Source organism: Indicator indicator, chromosome 1 (assembly GCF_027791375.1).
Source record: "Indicator indicator isolate 239-I01 chromosome 1, UM_Iind_1.1, whole genome shotgun sequence".
NCBI lineage: Eukaryota > Metazoa > Chordata > Aves > Piciformes > Indicatoridae > Indicator > Indicator indicator.
The window spans coordinates 82,289,510-82,313,157 of NC_072010.1; the positions used below are offsets into that span (position 1 = coordinate 82,289,510).

Consider the following 23,648-nt stretch of genomic DNA (forward strand, 5'->3'; position numbering starts at 1 on the left):
AAGCCTGAGAAGAGCATCCTACCATTTTTTCCTGTGTCCACCAAGATGATCTTAATTCTTTTCTAAGTCAATTCCTTAAGTATTCAGGACATCTGTAGTTACTTGGGACTGCAAGCACTTGCCAAGGCAGTCATCCTTTAATTACATTCCTCTCCATGTGGTTAGCTTCAGAAACACAGGAGTCTGCAGATGACTGGGAGCCCCTCTTTCTTCAGCAGGGATTTGTGGAACGAGCAAGATGCTTTCAGGACAGCACAATCTGGTGACACGCCAACCAAAGCCACCTGATGTTCTGTATTGACTTCACACAGACACATTTGCTGTGCTGCATCACAGCTACTAGCCCATGCCAGAACACACCACACAGCAATGCTGTGTGCTGCAGTACCGTTTTAGGCTGCTGAGGGTGTCTCATTCTGATGCAAACCACTAATTTTCTTGGTTCACCCTTGCATCCTAAGACATTCACTAGAGCTAAAGAGAGATCTGTTCTCTGGCTCAGTTATTACTTCAATTTATCAGCGACAAAATCCATTGAAATAAATTCAGAACAATTTGTGAGCTATTAGGAAAAGTCCCAACTGAATATATTTGAGAGAGAGCTTTTCAAGGTAAAAACATGAGTGAAGGAGGATACTGAAGCAGTACAGAAATAAACCAAAATTATTTCACTTCCAGGACACTTTCTGCACACAGCCCTCCCCTCCTCCCCTGCAATTTGATATTCAGGACTTATGCAAAATCCTGAGAAACAGCAATGCTTCACTTCACAATAAATATGCACCTTTCACAAAAGCTAAAAGGAAGCCCAGACTCTCTTGAAAAGGTTTAACACCAGCTCATGAAATTAGAATTTCATCTGTGTTTTTTTTCAAAGGTCTGCAATTTGGGAAACAAAAGTGTGCTTCAGTTCAGTCTAAGCAATTTCACAGCACATGCACTGCTCTCTCAAATAGGAAAAAGCAGGGAAAAGCTGTGCTCAGAGACAAAATTCACTTAAAAGGGTGCAGCAGTATCACAGCATGGTGGTGACATTCTCTTATACTCCTGTGTGTCTTACAGCTAACCCCACAAATGGAAAATCACTCAAGGGTTAGGCCAGGCAATCACAGACCTTGGGGCAAATTGCAGTTGCTGTGCAAGTCATGCACTCCAGCCTGACCAGTGACACTACATCTCCAATTCTCTTTGGATTTTTCCATGTGTTTTCGGGTGGACTAGCAGACAGCTATTTATACAGATTCAGTCTTCAACAGATGGTGAAACTTGGATGTGATCCCCTAGTAACACATTTCAAAGTGACAATTCTGAATCTCTCACTTTGCCTCAAAAACTGTAGCTTTTGGATACCCTGCTACAGCCTACAACATCAACATCCAAATTCACCAGATTCCTCCTGTTATTAGGACACATCAGAAACAGAGTTTTCTACACAGCTGTCACCACTGAAAATGCAGACTTTGATCAATCTCCAAGTTAATGTTTTGATGACATCGATGTGTTATTATGAGTAATCAGCAATGAAGCATGAGCTTTGCTATTGGAAAGAAACACGGTTCCAAAAGCCAAGCCCAGTGTTCCAATACCACAAGTGGACAAACACCCCTATACCACACCTCCCACCAGGCAACTGAGTAGTTAAGAAATACCAAGGCTGTTTTTTTTCCCTTTTTTCTTTCTCTTTTTTTTCCCCCCTGGAGCTTTAGCTCTCCCCATTACTCACCTCTAAATTGTAACAAACAATTTCATCCGCTCTGTTAGTACAGACTCACAGGCAGAGTCTTCAAACAGTGGATCAGAGAAAGTAACTTCAGGTGTGTAGCATCAAAGAAGTTTCTCTACCATATTTTAAGCCTCATCTATACAACACAGCACTCTGCACCCAAACATGTATCACACAGTGAAGGAAACAGCAGCAGCACTGCCAGAAAGCAGTTGAAACGAAGAACGCCAAAAGTGGAAACATTCACTCTCCACACATGGCCACACCTTTTCACTGGGCTTTCCTTGAGGTGAACACCCAATGTGCTGGATCACCTGGGGATCTAAAGGCAAGCAGCCCTTTAATAATCTCATCGCTTCCCTTTTAGTTAGCACGTTTTCTTAGTTTTCCTTTGTATCCATAAACATTTCAGACACACCAAACATTAAGTCCTGTATTTTTCTATCATTAGACTAGCAGCAGAATATAAAGATAGTCAAGCAGAGGGCAATTTACATTTATCAAAACTAGCAATGTGGATTACTACTCTTCCCCTCCACTCCCCAGACAGCGATTCTGGGGGGTCAGTTTGCCTGAGTGCTGGATTTTCACGAAGCACTGTATGCCCTGTGTTAAAGAAAGCTGTTGAAGTATTGAAAGAGCATCTCATGTCAGCATCATCACAGGTGGTCAAAAGGCCATGTGCTCTGCATATCCAACCAGAGAGGGGGAAACATATCACCAAGAGAGCAGATGTGTTTTCCAGACCTTCAGCAACCTTAAATCTCAGCAACATATGAAAAGTTTCTATTTTTAATAGCGTTTTTATTCAAATCAAAATACAAATACAAATATTTGGAAATGTACAAAAATAATAAAAAAAGGGGATGTTTTCTACATCTTAAAACAGGCAGATCAAATTTACTTCTCTATGTGCAATCCATTCTGTGGAAAAATCCTACCCAGAAGACATTTTTCTCTTCTCTTCAGAGCATTCTATGCCAAATCCCTTGCCCAAAAATCCAGCCACACTTCAGGCTACAAGCAACATTTCGAAAAAGCTAATACAATAAGTGTCCCTGAAGAGATGACAAAGAAACCATTTCTCACAGGTAATAAACAGGATAATATTTTCCCTAATGACTGTAGAGCAAACTACTTGCTGCTGGGTATTCTGCAAGTCAAGCTTTCTGCAGTTTGTTGATACATAACTCGAGCAACACAGATGGCCTACACTACTCTTTTTTAAGCTATTTTTACAAATTTGAGAAAGCAATTACAGATTAGTCGATAGCATTCTTCTTCCCTTCCCTCTCCCTCAAAAATGTCAGCTCTTCAAACAATGAAATGTATCTGCAGATAAAAATAAACAGCAGTAGAAGAGGCCTGAAAACAATTTTTCTTTTTTGTACATCATCTGCCAACACATAAGGAACTGGAATAATCACCTACCCAGTATCATACTGCACTAGTGAATGTACAAGTGGAAGCATTATCACAGTAACACTGCTTTGAACCACCCCATACTCCATCTCCAAGTATTTTTTGTATGAAGTTTTGCTCTGTGATATTGAAAAATTACTAAGCAGTATAGCTCATCTCAGTGTTCTGTCACTCTATTTTCTTGGTCATTTGGGCCAAGGCACTGCTTACTTCTCATGCTCCAGTAGAAGGTATTTCTTGGAGCTGCAGTTACGTGAGGACAGGGGAGGCAATCCCTGTAGAAAGAGGTAGCTGCTTAAACTGACATTAGTGAGCAAAAAATCATGGTGGGGCACACAAGCCCTTTAGGTCTGAAACAAAGGAGGTTTTCAAGTTGAAAACAGTTGCTTAGTTTACAAGAACATGCACAGTCCTTAAGAGAAAAGCAAGTTGACAGTGCTTCAAAGAAAGCTCCAAAAGGAACAGGTTCTCTCCAACTTTTCTTTGCCATTCCTTCAGTTGCCAGCCTCATCCACATCCTGTAACAGAAAGCTGCTTGGCCAGAGAACAGTCAGTGTCTACTGGCAGTGCCCAGCACATGGGCACCCAAGTCATCATCTTGCTGCTACCTGCAAACAAGAACTGTTTACCTAGCCCTGTGTGGAGAGAGGTCTCTTCAGCTTTCCCTCTGGCAACTCACTCTGGAGAGGAGTGCAGGTTGAACACAGGTGCTGCAGCAGCATCCTGCCTGCCACACGCTTCACTAAGACTAGTTTTCAATTCTATTGATTCTGCAGCTATGACTCCATCTGAAAAATCTGATTATCTACAGAGAAAACTAACGATACAGAAGTCATCTTTAATTCTGTAACAAAATCTAGCTTGGTATGACACAGCCATTCTTCTCAACATCTTGTCTTCAAGTCATCTGATGGAAAACCATTATTCTGTACTCATGTACTCAGATACATTTAAGTAGAAGAACACATACAAGTCATTTACATTTCTCCAGCAAGTTTTAATCAGTGTCTTCCTTCCTGCTGTCTTACAATATTTTAAGATTGTCCTGTGAGCTCCTTTCAACACTAAACCATTATATACAAATTTTTTCACTTGCTAATTTTTTTTTTTTTTTACTCCAAAGGAAAACTTGTTTTTCTAAAAAGATCCTGAGCACAATTTTCAACCACTTCCCCACATTCAAAAAACGTCATGTGGCACACTCTTAGCATTGGTATCATCAGCAGATTCTCCAGTTACTTCACATTTCTGGTTAAGATTAAAGAACAGTGCTGAAAACTACTTGAAGTCTACTGAAGTTTTCCTTTTCTTGCCAAGACATAAGAACACACCATAGGCAGTTTTATTGCCAACTGAAAAGAAACCAAAGAAAAATACCAAGAAAAACAAACTCAGCAATACTTAGCATAGTCATACCTAGAAAAATGGCTACATAGCAATTTGTAGATGAGATGCAGTTACACATCAGGAAGTTTTGCCTATGCAGTCATCTACTTCCTCCAACCAGCTTTTGTCTAGATCTACCGTGACACTACAACCAGCAAGCACCTCAACTGACAGCCAGGATCAATATAAATCAGCAAGTTTCTGATGTAAAGAAATTGCTTTTCTTTTAAGAAGGTAGGAAGATACATAACATAAGTTATGAAACATCAAGGCAGTATTTGAGAGGTAGCCTAGTTGCTCATTTGACTGGCAGAGGTAGAGCTAGTTGAGAAACCAATAGGGAAGGCCAGTCAAAATCAGCTAAGATGAAAAAAAAAAAAGAAAGAAAAAAGGGAAAAAGACTCTCAGCATGGGGCTGCTTATGATTCAGCTGTCTTGCCCACATTTACTCACTTTGACATAGGTGAGGTCATTGTAAGAATAGTCATTCAAGGAGAGAATGCTCCCAGAGATAAGCAGGGAAGCAGTTTATCCACAGTGTGGCATATGTCAATCCATCTCATTTATACATCTTTCAGCTATGGAGGTTAAAGCAGCTAAATAGCTCTCCTCTTTTGGCAGGTTGATAGAACTACAAAACCAAGTACATATCCAACACTAGAAGCAAAGTTGTCTCAAATACCACTGGGTTCCCCTGTAAACAATGCTCCATGCAATTTCTTCCCACAGGAAAACAGGCCAACTATTTTGGAGATGAAAGCCAACAAGACATATTGGTCAGAGTCAACATGTATTAAAACCTTCCTGTCTTAAACACTGAGACATCTTGGTACAGAATCATACATAATGCTCCCTTGGGTTGATGTAGACTCTTCCAGGTCCTGAGTTCTGTGAGTATCTGCTGCTCCAGTTTTTGTAGTAGGTTTGCTGGTAAACAGGATACATTTGCTGGAGACTTTCTTGTTCCTGGGGCTCTTCAGTCTCACAAGTAAGTTGCCTTCCATTCACAGCTTTCTAAACACACATCGAAGAAGCAGCAATCAGTTTCATAGTCATGCACAGACCCTGCAATTCTCATTCTTGTTAAGGCTTTAAGCAAAACAAAACCTGCATGACCTCCCAAACAGTTGTATAAATCAAGAACCTAAACACTCCAATCACTAAAAAACATAAGTGTCAACAACTGTTCAGAGTAGACCTCATACATTTGTTTCAAAGGAAGCTAGAATTTAAAGCTCAATAAATCTAAAAAGCAAATTGCAAACTATGAAAATAAAGCACAGGAGTGCTGACAGTCATTTTAGTCAGTAAAAACTTCAGAGCTGTACTGTTTATGTACCTAAATTAGTCAGCAAAGCTCCCCAGTTAATACAGATTATTAAAATGATATTGACACTTTCCACTTCATGGAGAGCAAACCCACACATCCAACAGTTAGTGACCAGGATGGAAAAATACTTTGTGCATCATGGAAAACATCCTTATAAACTTCTTGTAAGGGAGAAGACTAAATCAAAGCTTCAATCAGTAATTCAAGACAGCTTCAACTTGTTATTTACCATGTGGTGCAAGTTTCCAGTCTCTTTCTCTCTGTACTGGCTTTGCAAAGCAAAATGTTCTTTCTGAAAGAAAAAAGTTAGAGTGGAAGGAAGTAAAAATTCAACCTGTAGAACAGCCTTATTTGATACAAATGCTCATCATTACAAAATGCATTCTGCCTTGTCAACTGTCTTCACGACCTTTGAGAGCACTTCTTACAAGCTATCTGGCAGAAAAAAAAAGATGCTGTTGTCAACTTAAGTGTTATTGACATGGTTAATCTTGAGTTTATTTAAGCATAAGCATGTTTGAGAAAGATTAAATAGCTTTATTTTAATATGACATTGGTTTCAGATGTGCCACAGGTTCAGAACAAAGTAAAACCCAATAGTTTTCACAAGCATCATAGAGGTAAACTCTGAGTCTGATCTTGCACTGAAGTACTTAACTGAAAACGAGTTTTTTTTTATACACTACTGAACGTAGAAGGGCAGATGTGTGTTAGGAATTAATGGATTAGAACTCCACTGAAAGGGGCAGAGAATATCTAAATACCACCCTTTTTAATCTTAGTTAATCAAAGGATTGCCTGAATTAGTGCCTTTTATACATAACTGAGGAATTCCTCTTTAAGTCACTGGATTTCTTCCACTGCTCAGCTTCCTCTTGATTCAACTCGAAACTCAGCTGCTAGACAAAGCCCAGACAAAAGCAATAGCTTTGCTGCTAAAAAAAGTTAAGAAAGATGAGCCCACGGTCTTCATGGTAAATACAATTATTTACACTTCCCCTTTTAATTTATTCCATGTAATATTCTTATGCTTTGTACTTCTGCCTCACTCTTTTATAGCCACTGTTGTTTCTCAGTTCTTAAGAGATTCACACAAACACAAAAATAGGCATCTTCAAATACCAGTACAGACAAATTACAATGAGTACTCAATTACACTGTATTTGTACATCTATGCAGCTTATTTAACATCAGCATGTAAGCACTGAGGTATACTTCAAGCTTGCATACCTCAGGGAGTAACTATACAAGACATCAGCTATCCAGCATTATGAAATGTCTACAACATCCTCCTTTGCTTTAATACCAACACCCATTTACTCAGATATGGGTAAAAAGTAGTTAAATATTGACTACTGGGGCACAAACAAGGAGGATTTAGGCTCAAGCAGTCACATTTGGGATACTTCACAAAGTCTGAAAGACAAGATGATGTGCATGATTTGAACAATAATCATACAGACAGAGAAATGTTCAGGTGAACATCTTAGCAGCATCAGCTTAAACGGACTCAAATCCACTCTCAGTCCTCACTGTGTGTATGCAGAAGACTGTTGCATTTCATTCTCCTGTGACTTTGCACCTCTGTGCAGCCTGTCACTTCACAGAATTGACAGAACGGTTGAGGATGGAAGAGTCCAACCCCTCTGCCAAGGCAGGTCCACCTAGAGAAAGTCACACAGGAATGTGTCCAGGTGAGTTTTGAATGTTTCCAGAGATGGAGACTACACCAATTCTCTGGGCAGCCTGCTCCAGAACCCTAAAGAAGTTCCTCCTCATGTTTACATGGAATTCCCTTTGTTCAAGTTTGTGCCCATTACCCCTTGTCCTGCCACTGGGCACCACCGAAAAAAGGACTGGTCCTATCCTCCCTACTCCCATCCTTTAAGTATTGATCAGCATTAATCAGATCCCACCTCAGTCTTCTCTTTTCCAGATTAAAAAGCCCCAATTCTCAGTCTTTCCTCATAAGACAGATGTTGCAAGTCCCCTCATCATTCAAGAAACTGAACTTGATCTCTAACATAAAATTTAAGTGTTCATGCTGCATGAGAAGTCACATCCTCTTAAAATATTTTTTCACAAATTATTACACACCATTCAAAATGTTGCATAGCGCATCCACAACAATTTCAGGTCAGTTCTTACACTTCAGATTCGTGGCAGGTACCAGCAAGAGAACAAGAGGACACAGTCTCAAGCTGTGCAGGGGGAAGTGTAGGCTTGATCTTAGAAAGAAGTTCTTCACGGAAAGAGAGATTGCCCATTGGAATGGGCTGCCCAGGGAGGTGGTGGGGTCAGCATCCCTGGAGGTGTTTAAGAAGAGACTGGATGAGGCACTTGGTGCCATGGTCTAGTTGATTAGTTAGGGTTGGATAATCAGTTCGACTTAATGATCTTGGAGGTCTCTTCCAACCTGGTTGATTCTGTGAGTCTAATCATGCCTTACTGTTGATAATGTAGTTACACCAGAAGCTTACCTCTGAAACACCTAGAGAGGCTCATCAGCATGCTTCTCATTTAGGACCAGACAATGTGGTTCAATGAGCATTTGGAACAGAAGTTCCACGGCTAGCACAGACTTTTAGTCAAACGCAACAAGACAGGCTGCTAATGTGCTGCTTTTACCTCTCATACAGCTATCCAAGTGTTGGCTTGTTACACCAAATAAATGCAACCAGTCATCTCCTGGCTAAAGCCAGCATTTTGTCACTTCCCTCAGGCATAACAGTATGTGTTGATTACAGGCAGTATCAGCTAGGAAGACAGCCTCCAGCTCTGGCACTTCCAGTTTTGGAGTTCCACAGAAGAAAAAAAGAACAGGTGCAGTAACAATGCCAGTATCCATTATTTTAAATAAAACATAGTTTACATCCAGCTTGAAATAAATAATCTCTTTCCTCCCTTTCTCTGAACAGCTTAAAACTGCATTTATCCAGTGTGAAGGAAAGGAGCATTCCATTCTTTCTGTTTAGGGTCTTTACTTACAAAATATATTTATATAAAACATTTTGTTATATGTTCAATAAAGACTGCAGTCAGCTCCAACTTTTCTTAGTTCTTAAGTATGCACTGACAGAAGCCACAGTAAGCAAACCCAAGGAACAATTGAAAACCAGCAGAATTCTAAAACAGAAAACAATAAGGTATGCACTGTCTGAGTAGCTCTGTAAATGATTCATACAATGGTTTGCATTGGAAGGGACCTCAAAGATCATCTAGTTCCAACCCTCCTGCCATGGGCAGGGACACCTCCCAATGACCAGGCTTCATCCAACCTGGCCTTGAACACTGCGAGGGGGGAGACAGAATCATAGAATCAGTCAGGGTTGGAAGGGACCACAAGGATCACCTAGTTCCAACCCCCCTGCCATGGGCAGGGACACCTCACACTACATCAGGCTGGCCAGGGCCTCATCCAGCCTGGCTTTAAACACCTCCAGGGATGGGGCCCCAACCACCTCCCTGGACAATCCATTCCAGGCTCTCACCACTCTCATGGGGAAGAACTTCTTTCTCACATCCAGCCTGAATCTCCCCACTTCCAGCTTTATTCCACTCCCCCTAGTCCTGTCACTACCTGATAGCCTAAAAAGTCCCTCCCCAGCTTTCTTGTAGGCCCCCTTCAGATACTAAAAAGCCACAATAAGGTCACCTCGGAGCCTTCTCTTCTCCAGACATCCATGACTTCCCTGGTCAACCTGTTTCAGTGTCTCACTACCTTCACTGTAAAGAATTTCTTCTTAATAAACCATTTAAATCTATCCTCAAGCTTCAATCCATTCCCCCTTGTCTTATTGCTACAAGCCCTTGTAAAAAAGTCCTTCCCCAGTTTTCTTGTAGGCCCCTTCAGGTTAAAAAAATAAATAATTGCATTTCTTTTTGTTGTAATTTTGCCATCTAGCAGCACTACAGCTGCACAAATACCATCCTTGAGTCTGCAAGATAATCTTTTACCATAAACTATAAAGCAAAGGAATATTAGCAGAAGCACAATTCACCAGTATTGTATTGGTGAAGCATTGTGGTGACAGAAGTCACTAAACAGGCAGCACAAAATGCCCAACCTGGGCACAGAAAGGCAGTGTTTCATGTCACCTCACTGTGATACCCATTCCAGATCAAAAGACAAAAGCCTATCATGCTTTGCCAACTGTATGTTTTATACCTTCCTAATATTAATCAGGCTGCTGCTAAAAGTAGCCACGTGTCTCAGGAAAACTTTTTGCTTAGTTTAGCAGCAGCACCAGCAGGTATTACTCAATGTAAAGTTTGTCATACATAATATCCTTTCCATGCATTACTTATGAGAGAGAGGAAAGCTTGTACTGGCAAGTCCTACTTGGTGAGCTTCGGTAACCAGCAATCACTTGAAGACAATTCACAGGAATATTTTCAGCTTTACTGTGAACTCTTATCAAAAGACATCTTGAAGGCAGGTGGAGTTTTTTTCCCCAGGCCATCTCTCCATCAGAACAAAACCCAAGCTCCTATGGGTCCTTAAAGCTGCAAAGGCACACCAGAGTACGTAAAACCAGCACTAGCTATAAACAAATTACTGCCTGAATTACCTCAGTCTCACAGTTCAGCACAAGAGAGGTAAGAATTGTGTTAATTTATACAAAAATCTCATTCAGAGCAATTACAGGCCAGTTCTCACTAATACTGACAGGGAAGATTAAAGTCTCTTTTAGTGCAAGCAGGACTCTAAAAATCAGACCAATTTAATATACACCAAAAATCTCTGAAAGCACACTAAAGAGTAAGGTATTTGTCACAAAATTGATAGTCTATTGTTGTTGACATACTCAGGAAACAAGATAAAATTACAAGGTACGTAACTACAAGCATTTAGTAGTGATTTAGTGATTTGCACTGGGAATCAAACCCATACTTTGGTAGAATCAGCCACACCAAAGCCCAAATTCCAGCATACTCCCATCATTCAAACCTTATCAGCTTGAAAGCACGGCAGCTGTTACCAGTAAGCAAGATGCTGTTTCAAGTCCCTTGCTAGGCTTACCAACCATATTTGCCCCACTCTGACGATTGTTCTATAAATCTTGTACTTCTCTTTGTTGCAGAAATTCAGCTAGAGCTTTTTCTGCTTCAAGAGCAGAGTCTGTCAAACACTATTATAGATACAAAAGGGATCCATTGCCAGTTTCCTGACCTCTGAGACTTCAACAACAAAGATGTAAGATTCAGATATTGCATGTGTTGTGAAACCTCTTGGCTGTGAGCCAGTCATTGCTAGAGAAGCAAAAACTGACCAAACCAGCGTAATAAAAGGGGATAGTTCACACTTTTCTACCTCATTTTAAGCTGGACATAAACGCTTACCTGAAGCATAGCTTCTTTCTGTGGCACAGGGAATGCTCTCTCCTCACAGGAGGATGGTTTATGAGTGGGTGGAAGATCAATCCTGTAGTAAAGAATGAAATACAACATGCTGTGTTGTGAAGTCCAGTTCAATGGCCAGATATTTTTTATGTTAGCTGCAAAATCACCCAACACTCAACATTCAGGGACACATCACTTTCAGTCATCAATGACACATATGTGAAATATTGCAATCCACCACTGGCAATAACTCAGTCACACACTGCCTATTGAAAAGCACTGCCTGTAATTTGTTATTTATCATTGTTATTTAGTGTTATTTATCCTATCAAGTGCTAAGCAGACTGAACTCCACACACACTCCAAGTAGGATTAGAGGATACTGGTATCTATCATCATTTCCAGGTTATAAGGTACACTTTAAGCCACAGTTACTACTACATCATTTCTCTGAAAAGCCCTTGAGAAAGCTTTATAGTCAGTACATGCAAGGCCTCTCTATTGTAACTCTCTCAGTGAAAGCAAATGGTTATAAAACAAAGTGTTTAAGACTATTCTTATAAATGTGCTTCAGCTACAGAAATTAAAAGCAAAAGAAAACAATACTTCTAACCATGTTACGAATTATGTTGTAGAGAAACGCTTGACTCATCTTACTAGCTCAATAGATGCAAACACTGAGCCTTATATTATGTGCAGCTCTCTAAATTATTTTATTCTGCTCCTCATTAAGTATATTCAGACATGACAGACATTTTCATTTCCCATTCAGTGTATGTGTTAACTGTATACAGCATGTGTGAAAAAACTTCTATTTTCAGATATTCCAACCCATCATCGCTTTGGATGCATATTCCAAACAGAGTCTAGACACCATCCACTTGAACTGACAAAATCCTTTCAGACGTTTTTTGTTTGCTCGTTCTTGTTTGACCATATTGGTTGCTTTAAAAAGTAAATCACATCTGTGCCAGAGACTTGAGGAAACAACCAGCCTTCCAGAAAGCACTTTAAGTCAGTTATTTCTAAGCATATGCCTGTGGGGTGCTTACTTAATTTCACACATCTCAGGATAGATCTCGTGGACCTACACTTCTGCAAAGCATGGCTTCTTTGTTCTCCTATAAGACCTACAGTTTAGATAAACTAGCAGTTTGTGGCATCTGTCAAGGCTGACCCTCTCCCTTGCCCTCCAGTTTAATCAATTAGCAGTTGTTTTAAAACAACTTCTGAAGACAAAGAATTCTATCACCCCTGAAGTTCTTCTCCAGAAATACAAGAGATTTCACACGTAATGTTCTGAAACTGACAGCTGAACAGCTGCTGAGGGAACTCAAACATTTAAATTCCTGCATAGAACAAACTTTCAATGAAAACAATCAAACCAACAAAACTGAAACCAAACCCACCCAACAGATACTCACACTTTGTCAAGATAGGATGGCCTTTTCTTCCGTGGAGTCAGCAGCACTGTCACAAAGATGGTAATGATAAAGAGAGCAAGGACTGCTCCAATCACAGCCCCTGCTACGGCAACAGAAGAGGTCTGCTTAAATGGCACATCTGCAATGTGATAGCATAGATGACACCTTTCAGAAGTTCACATACTTTTAAAACTCAGATAAGCTACTTCAGCATTGGTCTGAGAAATGTGTCTTCCCTCCATGACCAAACAAAACCCTGCTCCTGCACTAGCATTCTGTCAGGCATTGGCTCCAGTAACTCAAACTGTCTGAACAAAGAGAGCTCATCATCATTTCCAAAAGGCTGCTGACTACTTTCATTAAGTAGTAACCTCATGCTTTTGCTTCTGATTTCAGGGCAAGATGAAGTTACAGAACACATGCTTTGCACTCACATGAGCAAACCAGGTGTTAACAAGCCAGACAACTGGCTTTACTGGCAAGCCACTGAAGTCTGCAGAAAGGAAAAAAAGGAAAACTTAAAATCAAGGTGGAAAAAAGATGTACCACTAGGAGCAATGAACACAAACTTACTAATACTTTCCCTTACACTGACCACAGCAACCCCTATACCCATCTAACATGGCCAGGACTTCATACTTAAAGCTGCATGAAACAGTCGCTTTTACAAAGAAATTTTAACAAAGAAGGAGGAAAAGCTGTTTTTTTGTGGGGGTTTCTTAAAAGCATTTTTCTTTTGACCTTAGCATTGTCAAATCTGATGTTAAAGCAGCTCTCATACTGCACAAACACACTTTTCAGTCTTTAAAGGTCATCTATTTCACTGTGCCAGGAATTCAGTCAGTTTTATGTCTCCAAACTGTGAAACCTGCTAACATGCTTTAATTCAGCATCATTCATCTGAGTGTCTCCAACCTGAATTTACATACTCATCAAAACATTGCATAATTGGAACAATTCACATGTGCTTTACTAAAACTTTTAGATGGGAGCATACATAAATAATGCTCTGCTGACATTAGTTACTGGGGCAGAAGGGTAACAGCAAAGGAATTTAAAATTAATATAGTTCTATATTTGTAACATTTCTAATGCAGTTGGCTTGTAATTTTCCTACAGAAATAATTCTATGCTTCTTCTGCATGACACAAGCATCTCCTATTCAATCTCTGACCAGAGAACATTTTAGGAGCCTCTTCAGCTATATATTCTATTCCTAGGTCAAACCCCAAAACTATGCAGCATGTGTTATTGATTACTCCTAATACTAGGGCTGTTCTGCTAAACGAAGCATTCTTCTTATCCCTAATTTGGAAACCAAACCAAACCATCTTAATTCCAACCTGATAAAGAGACTGCTGTCCTCTCACTGCTACAGAAGACCTGACAGCAATGCTCCCCAGGATCACTCATGCAGGTAGGTTTAAGTAGCTTAAACAAATACCAAATTTAGCAGCTCACAAAAATTGCCTAAATTAACGCATGGAGTCATAGATTAATAACATGCAGTAAAACTAATTTACTCCCAAAGATGAACACACTGTGCCACTTCCAGTGATCACTGTTCCATTTCACAAAGCTCCACTTGTATGTCAGATACAAGGTAGGACTTAGGAGTTCTACTTTCTTCTGCAGAACGGACACATCAGTCAGTGGAGGGCTCACTGATACACTGCAGTGTAGTTGGCGTAAGGTGATTTTACACTGAGGGTCCTCTGAAGTGAGAAAATTCCAGGTAGCTAATACAGAATCACAAACTGGTTTGGGTTGGGACCCTAAAGATCACCTAGTTCCAACCACCCTGCCACAGGCAGGGACACCTCCCACTAGACCAGCTTGCTCAAGGCCTCATCCATCCTGGTGTTGAACAGCTCTAGGCAAGGGGCATTCACAACCTCCCTGGGCAACCTGTTCCAGTTTCTCACCATGCTCACGGAAAAGAATTTCATCCCAATACCTATCTTAAATCTATCCTCCTCCAGTTTGAAACTGCTGCCCCTCACCTATCACTACACTCCCTGAGACGAAGTCCCTCCCCATCTCTCCTTTAGCCCTTTTCAGGTACTGGAAGGCCACTCTAAGCTCTCAGTGGAACCCTCTCCAGGCTGAAGAAAGGTAACTCTCTCAGCCTGTCCTCATAACGGAGCAACTCCAGCCCTCAGTCATCTTCATAGCCTTCTTCCAGACCCACTCAAGCAGGTTCATGTTCTTCTTATGCTGGGGAATCCAGAGCTGAACAGGGTACCCAGGTGAGGTCATATTCTGTTTTTCATCCACCACCATCCTCAAGTCCTCCTCCACAGGGCTGCTCTCAAACCATTCATTGCCCAGCCTCTATGAGCGCTTGGGATTGCCTGTGGAGGTTGATCTTGCACTTGACCTTGTTGAACTTCATATGGGCCTAGATCACCTCTCCAGGCTGCCAAGGTCCCTCTGGATGACTTCCCTTCTGTCCTGCGTGTCAGTCACAGCATACAGCTTGCTGAGGGTGCCTCGATCCCAATGTCCATGTCCATGCTGGCAAAGACAGCACTGGTCGCAGTACCAACTCCTGAGGAGCACCACTCATTACCAAGCACACTTCGACGTTAAGCCCTTGACCACAACTGTTTTGAGTACAACCATCCAGCCAATTCCTTACCCACTGAGCGGTCCATCTGTCAAATCCATGTCTCTCCAATTTAGAGACAAGCACATCACCTTGGACAGTGTCAAATGCCTTGCACAAGTTTTGTACACTCTCAGGTCCAGAATTCATGAAGACGCTTTGGGTCTTGTGATCACACCAGGGGAGTCTCTTCATTGTTTCAAACTGTACTAACTCTACATGCCTTTTTTTTTTTCCCCTGGAAGATTCTACTTTCAGTTTTCAAACATCATGTAGTATCTTACTTCCAATGAGAGCTGAACAAAACAAATCTCATTTTGGCTGAGATGACAGCAGCCATCCATGTACCTCTCTGAACACCAGGAAAAAAAATGGCAAAGGCGCAGCAAGTGCTGCAACATACAAGAACTGAAGCGCAATTATCATAGGCCTTGTGTAATTTGCTTTTAAAAATTACTCTGCAAAAAAAGCAATCACAGAAATTCTCTCAGTCTAACCTGAGGAACAATCAGAAGCCCAGACCACTATGCCAAGCTGAATAAGCCAGAGAACACCAAGACACATGGTGCCAGCTACACAGCATGTTAGTCATCGAATTAAGAGGTGACAATAGATTAATTGCAAGAAATGTGTAAAGCAGAGCTACAGCAACTGAAAACAAAACAAAAACCCCTAAATAACATTTTTTTTTAAGAACATGAATTCTATATAGTGTATCAGATGTGCTTCCAGTGGGACTATTTGGACAGCAACCATTCCTATGCATCTTCCTCAAGGTTCAGACTTTTAAAAATAGTTTCTACAGATACTTGTTTTATAAGCTCAGGGTGTCCAAGTGGAAAGGCTAAAAAGTCCTCCTTCAACACTTCAGCTTATTCAACTGAGCCTCTGGCTTTTTCCACTGCCAGTTTCAGGGACATACCTGTCAAACATTTCTTGAACACTGTCTATGTTCCAGATCATAAGAAAAAGTTTATTCACACAACAGCCATTTGTACTTACAATCATTTCTTTTTACAGCAGACAGAACGTACAAAACACTGCAACACGCATAAGCCCTATCCCTATTACCAAGTTCAACTCCAAAACATTTCAAATTCTTAACTCAGAGGAATTAAATATATATATATATATTTTTTAAAAATCCAAACCAGAAAAATCCACAGAGACAGAAACAAGATATCCCATGTGGAAAACAGGTTTCTAGTCATGTTTATTTCCAAGTAACACCATCTTTTAAAGATGATATATTAAGCATTTTTTATTTGAAGAGACTTATGATCTCTTTATTCCAGAAACAGTTTGTATCAGAACCTTCTGCTAGAAATTTGACTCCTTCCCTTGTTTTGTCAAACTACAGATACACACAGTATCATTTGCTGTTGTTCTTGAGACTTTGGTCAGAAATACATTGGTACCCCACCAATCCAAACATGAACTCGAGTTGTTTAGGGATGCTTTTCCACTTGAATTTCAAATAAAGCTGTTGTCTTAATCTTTTTCAAAGACATGCAGTCATATGAAACCACAGTGCTTAATACAACTATTTTTGTGACGTTCTAAATGCTGTAAGCTACCAAAAGATAAGAATAGAAAAGAGCTTGCAGACTGAATGCTCATGAAGCAGTTGTAATCAGGTAGCCTGTTTCATTTTATAGGTAGCAGAGGTTTTTCCCTTCCCAGGTTTCAAATACTAATAGCTTCCAACACTAACCAGCTTCATTTTCTTGAGTTAAACGTGTAAAATTGGCACTTCAAAAGGACCTATTATTCTAATTAGGAATTTATCATTCTTCTGTAATCCATCTCAAGTGATTTCATTTTTCCCTACATGTTTGGCAGAATTAGTTTGGTGAATCTGCTCAAGGCAAAGTAGAACTACTTCAGATGGCAAGCAAGATGCCCTACATTGAATGCATCCAAAAAACCTGTTGTTAAACCATTATTGATTCTTTGAAGGGAAAACAAACCCACTGTGGTACCAAGGCTGTACAACAAATCTAGGCTCCTCCAAAACCATTGGAGAGTGTTTCAGTAGATGAAGTGGCAATGCAAGTGTTCACTTCCCTACTAATAATGTGAAATTCTTGTCACTGTCTTCAAAGCAACAACTCTAACTTATTCAGAAATAGCATAAAATCAGTGGTTTAGCTTCTGGTGGTAAAACTCTAGCAAATGCTTTGACAACTCTTAGCATGCTTAATGTTTAGTGGTACCTGGGAAAACAAGGAAACTGGCATTTACCTCTAGCTTCAAAAATCTATTAGTTTTCTTCTTACTTGTGTCAGTTCTCCAGGTTTCAAATTCAACGGCAAGATTCCCACAAAGCCTCGGAAACAGGTCTCAAACTATACCCTGTTCACTTGCAAAGAGAGCCTTGTAGTCATGAATGAGCTTTGACGTTCCTCCCAATTACAGATTTAACAAAATATCCTACTGTAGGTATATGTACAGACATCGGCATAAGCTTTAGAAATCAATGACTATAAAAATAATTTTTCATCTTACTCAATGACAAGCCTTTGACCTGTTCACACAGTTACTTCTCAAAATTTTGTTCATAAGTTAGTTTCAGTGCAATGACTTCAGTACAAGAAGGCTCATTAAAATGCTAAGAGGTATTCACTTTTGTGCAGAAAGAACTAAAAATAAAGCATTGAATCTGCTATAACTCATTTTAATTGGTAAAGTATTTGCTATACAGTAGCATTAAGTTTACCCTGGATGGTATCTAGATTGGACTAATTCACTTAATCTGCAAAGTAAATGACCCAAAAGATTCTATTTTATCATTGCCTTAGGTAAACTTCTTTTGAAATCAGAGAGAAAAGACACCCACTTTGTGTTCTTCAACAGTTTTGAATGGCAACTTTAATTTAGCCTTTTTAACCTCTGACACAGACCAGTATAAGCACTCTGCATGAAGACTCAAACCGTAAACAGTAGTACAGCATTAGGGGGGGAAAAAAAAAAAAAAGCAGCTCTGATACATTTTCCCCAGATTCAGTATTTTGTGTTGAGTCCCAATATAAAAAACCTTCCAAAAAAAATATCAAGTTTCAAAAAGTGTATTCCTACTCCTGTGTAAGTATAAACAATCTGAAAGTGATCAGCCAATGACATGAACTGTAGATATGCTTGGTTTCCAGTGGTCACTACACATACCACTCCCTCCGAGATATCACCGAGCCGTCTATGTGAGAAACAAAGTCTTCTTCATTGTCATCGTAACATTCACCACCCATATACTTCATTCCCAAGGTTCCACCTTCATAGTAATCCACAGGTCTCTCATAACGTTCCTGGTACCTGTTAATATTGTCTAGATTGTTCCAGTCTGGTTTTTCAAGTTCTTCTAAATAATCTTTAGATATTAAGCTGTTCATGGGATGCTTTATTTCTTTTTTTATACTGTCAGGGTAAGAATCCGCATCATCTGACTGAAGAACATCTATTTGAGACTCTTTTTGCATATCTGATGGTGGAATGTAGTTCTTAGCAAAGTAGTCACCACGGAACGTCCGTCTTCTCCTATAGCAGATAACTCCAACCAGAACACTGACCAGTATGAGGAAGAGAGCCCCACCCACCGCGCTACCGATGACAGTACCCCAAGAGTCTTCCTGCATGGCTGGCAAGGTGGCTGTTGGGAACTCTATTATTCTAGGTTCTGTTGCTAAACCTGTGATGCCATCAGTCGAAGGATGCCAGGGAACCGTGGGCAGCCGAGTGGTAGTAGTGGGAGGATCTAATGGAAAGAGCAAAGAAGTAGACAAGACACAGAAAAGGCACAAGAATGTCAATGCAAGCTAAATCAGTTAAGGGTTTATAAGAAAGCAAAGTTGATGGGTGGGTTCTACAAGAATAGTTTTTCATTCTCATGTTCATGGCATTTCAAAAAGTATCACACTTTTCACAAGCTTTGAACCAGCTTCATTAAGTGTGGGTTTGAGCCACGCTGCAGCAGGACAGGAAGTACGGGGAGAAAATGAAATAAAATCATCTTTAGGTAGACATCTTGCCCTCCTCCAAGGAGGAGATGCAGCTTTTCTGCTCAGATGTCCACTGTCCAGAGTTCATTATTTACCTCTTCCATGGAAGAATGTACCCTCTTAGGAAAAATACAAAACAGCCCTTGCTCCTTCCAGCAAGCAGTTAGGAACACTGGATCAAATTATGCCCCAGAGTCAATTATGTCACATTTAATTCCCACTTCAGAAATTTTTCAGGGCACAGAAGAGAAGAATGAAAAACTATGATCTGTGTGCTCAGTCAGCAGCACATGAACTACTGATTTTTAAGCTATTCTCTCCAAAAAACATTTGTTGCATTAACACAACTTACTCAGCTTCACCTTGTGATTAGTGAAAGAAGCATGGTTAAAAATGTGTTGTATTAATCTCAAAATAACATGTTGAGCAAGGAGCATTCAGGACATCAAAATTAAGAAATGAAAACATTTGAAGTAAAAATTATTTCTATGCATTCTTCCTAAGCAATTTGATCCCTCATGCACAAAAGTGTCCACAGTCACTCCTCAGTATAAAATACCACAGCTAACTTCATGTCGAGTTATGCAAGGAAACAAGAACCACTACTAGTACATTACAGAGGCACCCTAAATCTACCACCACAAAGTAAAATAGATAGAATTGGAGATTTGTCAAGGTTCCAGTTATTTGACAAATGCTAACTTTAAAGATTCATAAATCCAATTTAATGTTCCTTCTCAGAGACAGCCATACAATTCTCTCACAGAGACAGAATTGCCACATTTATCATGGTCACTACAAGCCACACCTCAGACTGCATCGTGTTGCTGAATGTAACATTTTAAGCTTGATTTAACTAGTGAAGTTCTACACAGAATTTCAAAGCACACAATTCTATTACTTGACTATGTAAGTGTGGTGTTTTGTTAAGAGAGGTGTATATATATACACACATAAATGAAATTAATTTGACAGAGGACAGGAAGCTGAAGGAGGAAGATGCACTACCAAAATGAACAAGAAGAGTTCAGATGATGGTTTTAGTAAAAACTGATTTAGGGTGAGTTTAATAATTTTACAAAGAAGCAGAGATTAAGGAATCCAAGTTTACCAGGGTTTCCATGTCCCACAAAGCCATAGGTCAAGAAGTCAAACTCAAAAACCTCTTCCTTGAAAAACATTTTTGCTTTAGAGAAGATTAGCTTAAAATACAAGTTCCGAAAGCATCAGCAATATTTTATGTCAGGCTACGCTCTCTGGGTTTTTTAAACTGGCTTTGTAATTGCTTTATTTGTTTCCTTCTGATACTGAGGTCTCCGGTTCCATCCTCTACACCCACAATATAAAATACACATTCACAATAATATTTGCATTCTGGCAAATGTAACCATCAGATATGTGAAACAGTGGCAATTACACACCATTATTAATATAGTGAACTATATGTGGTTTATAAGAAGTTTTTCCCTTAGAACTTCTGTTCCATCCACCAGTTGTCAGGTTGTCCAGCAGCACTATCTCCAAGCATTAATGAACATTTTGATCTTAAATTAGTTGCAAATATAGTATAAATTCAGTGTCTATATGCATTCCTAGAATACAAAACGAAGAACACCTCTATATTTCTGTCAGTACCTTTTATTGCTGAAGAATGACAAAATAAAAATCATCCCTCCTTTTTTTAAGGCCAGTTACAACTAAGAACATGTGAAGTTAATTTCTGGTGTGATCCTGGGATTTCTGAATGGAAAGCTAGATTTTTTTTTTTTTTTACTCCCTGCACTAAGCAAGCTCCCAAATGGAAAGTAACATTAAGACAAGGAACGCCAGAGTTCTTACCTCCACTTCATAACATTTTGCTTGGAAATCACATCTCATTACCTTCCAAATTAAGAAAATGCCTCTTCTGTCTTGCTTTCCACAAAACATTAAGCATATCATTAAGTTGCTTCAAATGTACTTTGTTCAAAAGCATCAATTTCCTCCTGATTATTTTCTTTAACATTTTACTTATGACCCAATGCTTACTGTCTCTCATCTTTCACCAACATAAGCTTGTTGCACAAATCATGACATCTGCAGGCTAGAAGTCAAACGTGGCAGAAATTCTGAAAAAGTTTGGGTTTAGGTTAAATGCATCTTGATCTCTGTTTTTGTTTCTTGCTATGTTCTGAGCCCTGTTCAAATCCTTATTATGTATATTCTGTAGTAATGATAACTGAAGACCCACAAACAATTCCTTCTATTACATATCTACCATCCTCATTAAAAAAGGATAGGCGAAAATTCAAAAGCAAAAACATTTTCTGACATGAAAGAATCTTGATAGTTTCTTATCAAGGAAAGGCAGAGTTGCTCTTTACTTCAAATGAAGCTCTAATACCTCCTCAAGGTATTACCTCACACTGTAGTCCTTGTACACAAGGCTTAGTTTTCTCTGTATTACTTATTTTTTCATGTATTTCCCACGAAAGTGAGTAGCAACTTTCAACAGCTTAAGTCTGGTATTTTCACTTTTCCCTTTAAATGACACTTCTTGACCCAGTTCTCCCAGTTCCTGCAATGCAACCAACTTATTTTGAACACATGAGTTTCTACAGTTAAGTTCAGTAGAGACATCTGACTGTGACACTCATGTCCCCAGACACTGCATTGCCTCTCCTCCAACCCCATGCAGTAGACTCCTTTAAATGTCCAGCACCTATCTTTGCTTCTGAAGCAACAAAAGGCCCATGAGAAAGTTGAACGGGAAAAAAGATGGATGGATTATCCTTCAAATCTGAAAACTAGCTCCAAAACCTTGATTAAGTTTTGGAATCAACATGTACACCATTGTAAAAATCAGCTACAGAACACAGTGTTTTTAAACTACAAACCATTTTGGATGTAGCCCACTGTGTCAGGGTGACCAGGAAGAAAAAATTCAATACTGAAACACATCTCCTTTCACTAACATCTGTCATTTGAGCATTACAGAAACAAAGTTTTGGAAAGGAATTAGCCTTGGCTGGTTGTTGTGCACTAATACAGGCAAAGCCCAGATGGTTTCAAGCACCACAATAAAATCTAGTTAAATCTTTTTTTAAGAAATAAAGCACAAAACTCACACAATTCAAGATCCATGCTTTGCCTCCCACATCCCTTTCCTTTGCCTTCTGCAAGACAAGGACCTACCATTAGTTAGTTGCATTCCAAAATGCAAGGTGGTTTTGCACAATTAAAAGACTTCTGTTTGCAGTCCTCATTGGATGGCAAGTATCTGCCTCCATATATATCACAGAGCTGTATTTACCTCTGCTTCTTACCCTGCAGTTACAGCATCTAAAAGAAATAGAGCACTCTAAAAATTCAAGTACTTGTTAGTTATGTGGCTGAGCATTACATAAACAGACCTTTCTTTCAGCTGCTCAAAAGCTGATTTTGCAACTCCCTTCTAACAACAGCAGGAAAAGGAGGCTTTGCATGGAAGAGGCTTTCTGAATGCCTGATTTGTAATTTCATCTTTGTTTCTTCAACTATTCCCACTCTAAAGTCAAGTAGTCAGGGAGGACACTGTTTAATCCTCTCCCCATTAAGTCCTGTCTACGTAGGTTCCATACTGGAGTTTCCCTTTGGATTATGTTCAGTTTGTTCCCCTCTATTTTGGCAGCATGATCAATATAAGGTTGGTATCAGCGTGAACAAACAATTTCTTCCTTAAGAGTCATTCGGCCATTTCCAAAGTCCATTGCACTTGGGCAGTTTCTAGTGGGGATTTCCAGGCACCAAGTGAAACATGTTGGTGTTTCTTTGGGACACAAGAGAAAAGCTGTGACCATGAACATAATATCAAACTTGCAAGGAATGTTCAGGAACACTGTTGAAAGTTCCAAGCCTGCTATACCAGGCAGCATGCAAGGTCTGGGTATCCTGGGACAAGAACTACGTAATTTATCAATATCCTTTCCAATATACATTTCAGGAAATGCAAGAGTGCCTGAACCCTCAACACTCTCTCAGAAGAGACATCTACCTATTGTGAAACAAAAGTAAAAGTAACAATCAGGTACCCTGACAGCAGCCACCCTAGATGACAATGATTCTGCATTTACAAGTTGCATCTTTCTAGAACTGCAAGGATGGCCAGCTAACAAACAATGGCTTCACTGTGAACAAAAAGTGGACTCTTCCAAAAAGGCAGACATTTGAACAGATTACAGAAGTAACAAGTATGTTTCCATCTGAATGTGAGGCTCGTGTTCACGTCTCTTGCAAATGGATGGAGGAAGCCTCAGTAAGCTCTATGAGGGTGAAAGAACACCAAGGCAAGAAATAAAGTTCAGTTTCATCTGTAAAACCCTGAGTAGGCCTAGATTACAGGATTAAGTGCTTCACATATCAAGCTGACAGCTTCTTTTGGAAAACCTGCTGCTGCAGGACT

At 39.8% G+C, this 23,648-nt stretch overlaps 1 protein-coding gene across 1 annotated transcript in view; it reads right to left on the reverse strand.

The window, feature by feature from the left end:
- Positions 1 to 18,391: 18,391 nt before the first annotated feature.
- NECTIN3 (nectin cell adhesion molecule 3) overlaps positions 18,392 to 23,648 on the reverse strand; it is a 34,468-nt gene continuing 29,211 nt past the window's right edge. The window contains exon 6 of the mRNA XM_054385007.1: positions 18,392 to 18,984. Coding sequence (XP_054240982.1) covers positions 18,392 to 18,984 — 593 coding nt within the window. The remainder of the gene's footprint in view (positions 18,985 to 23,648) is intronic.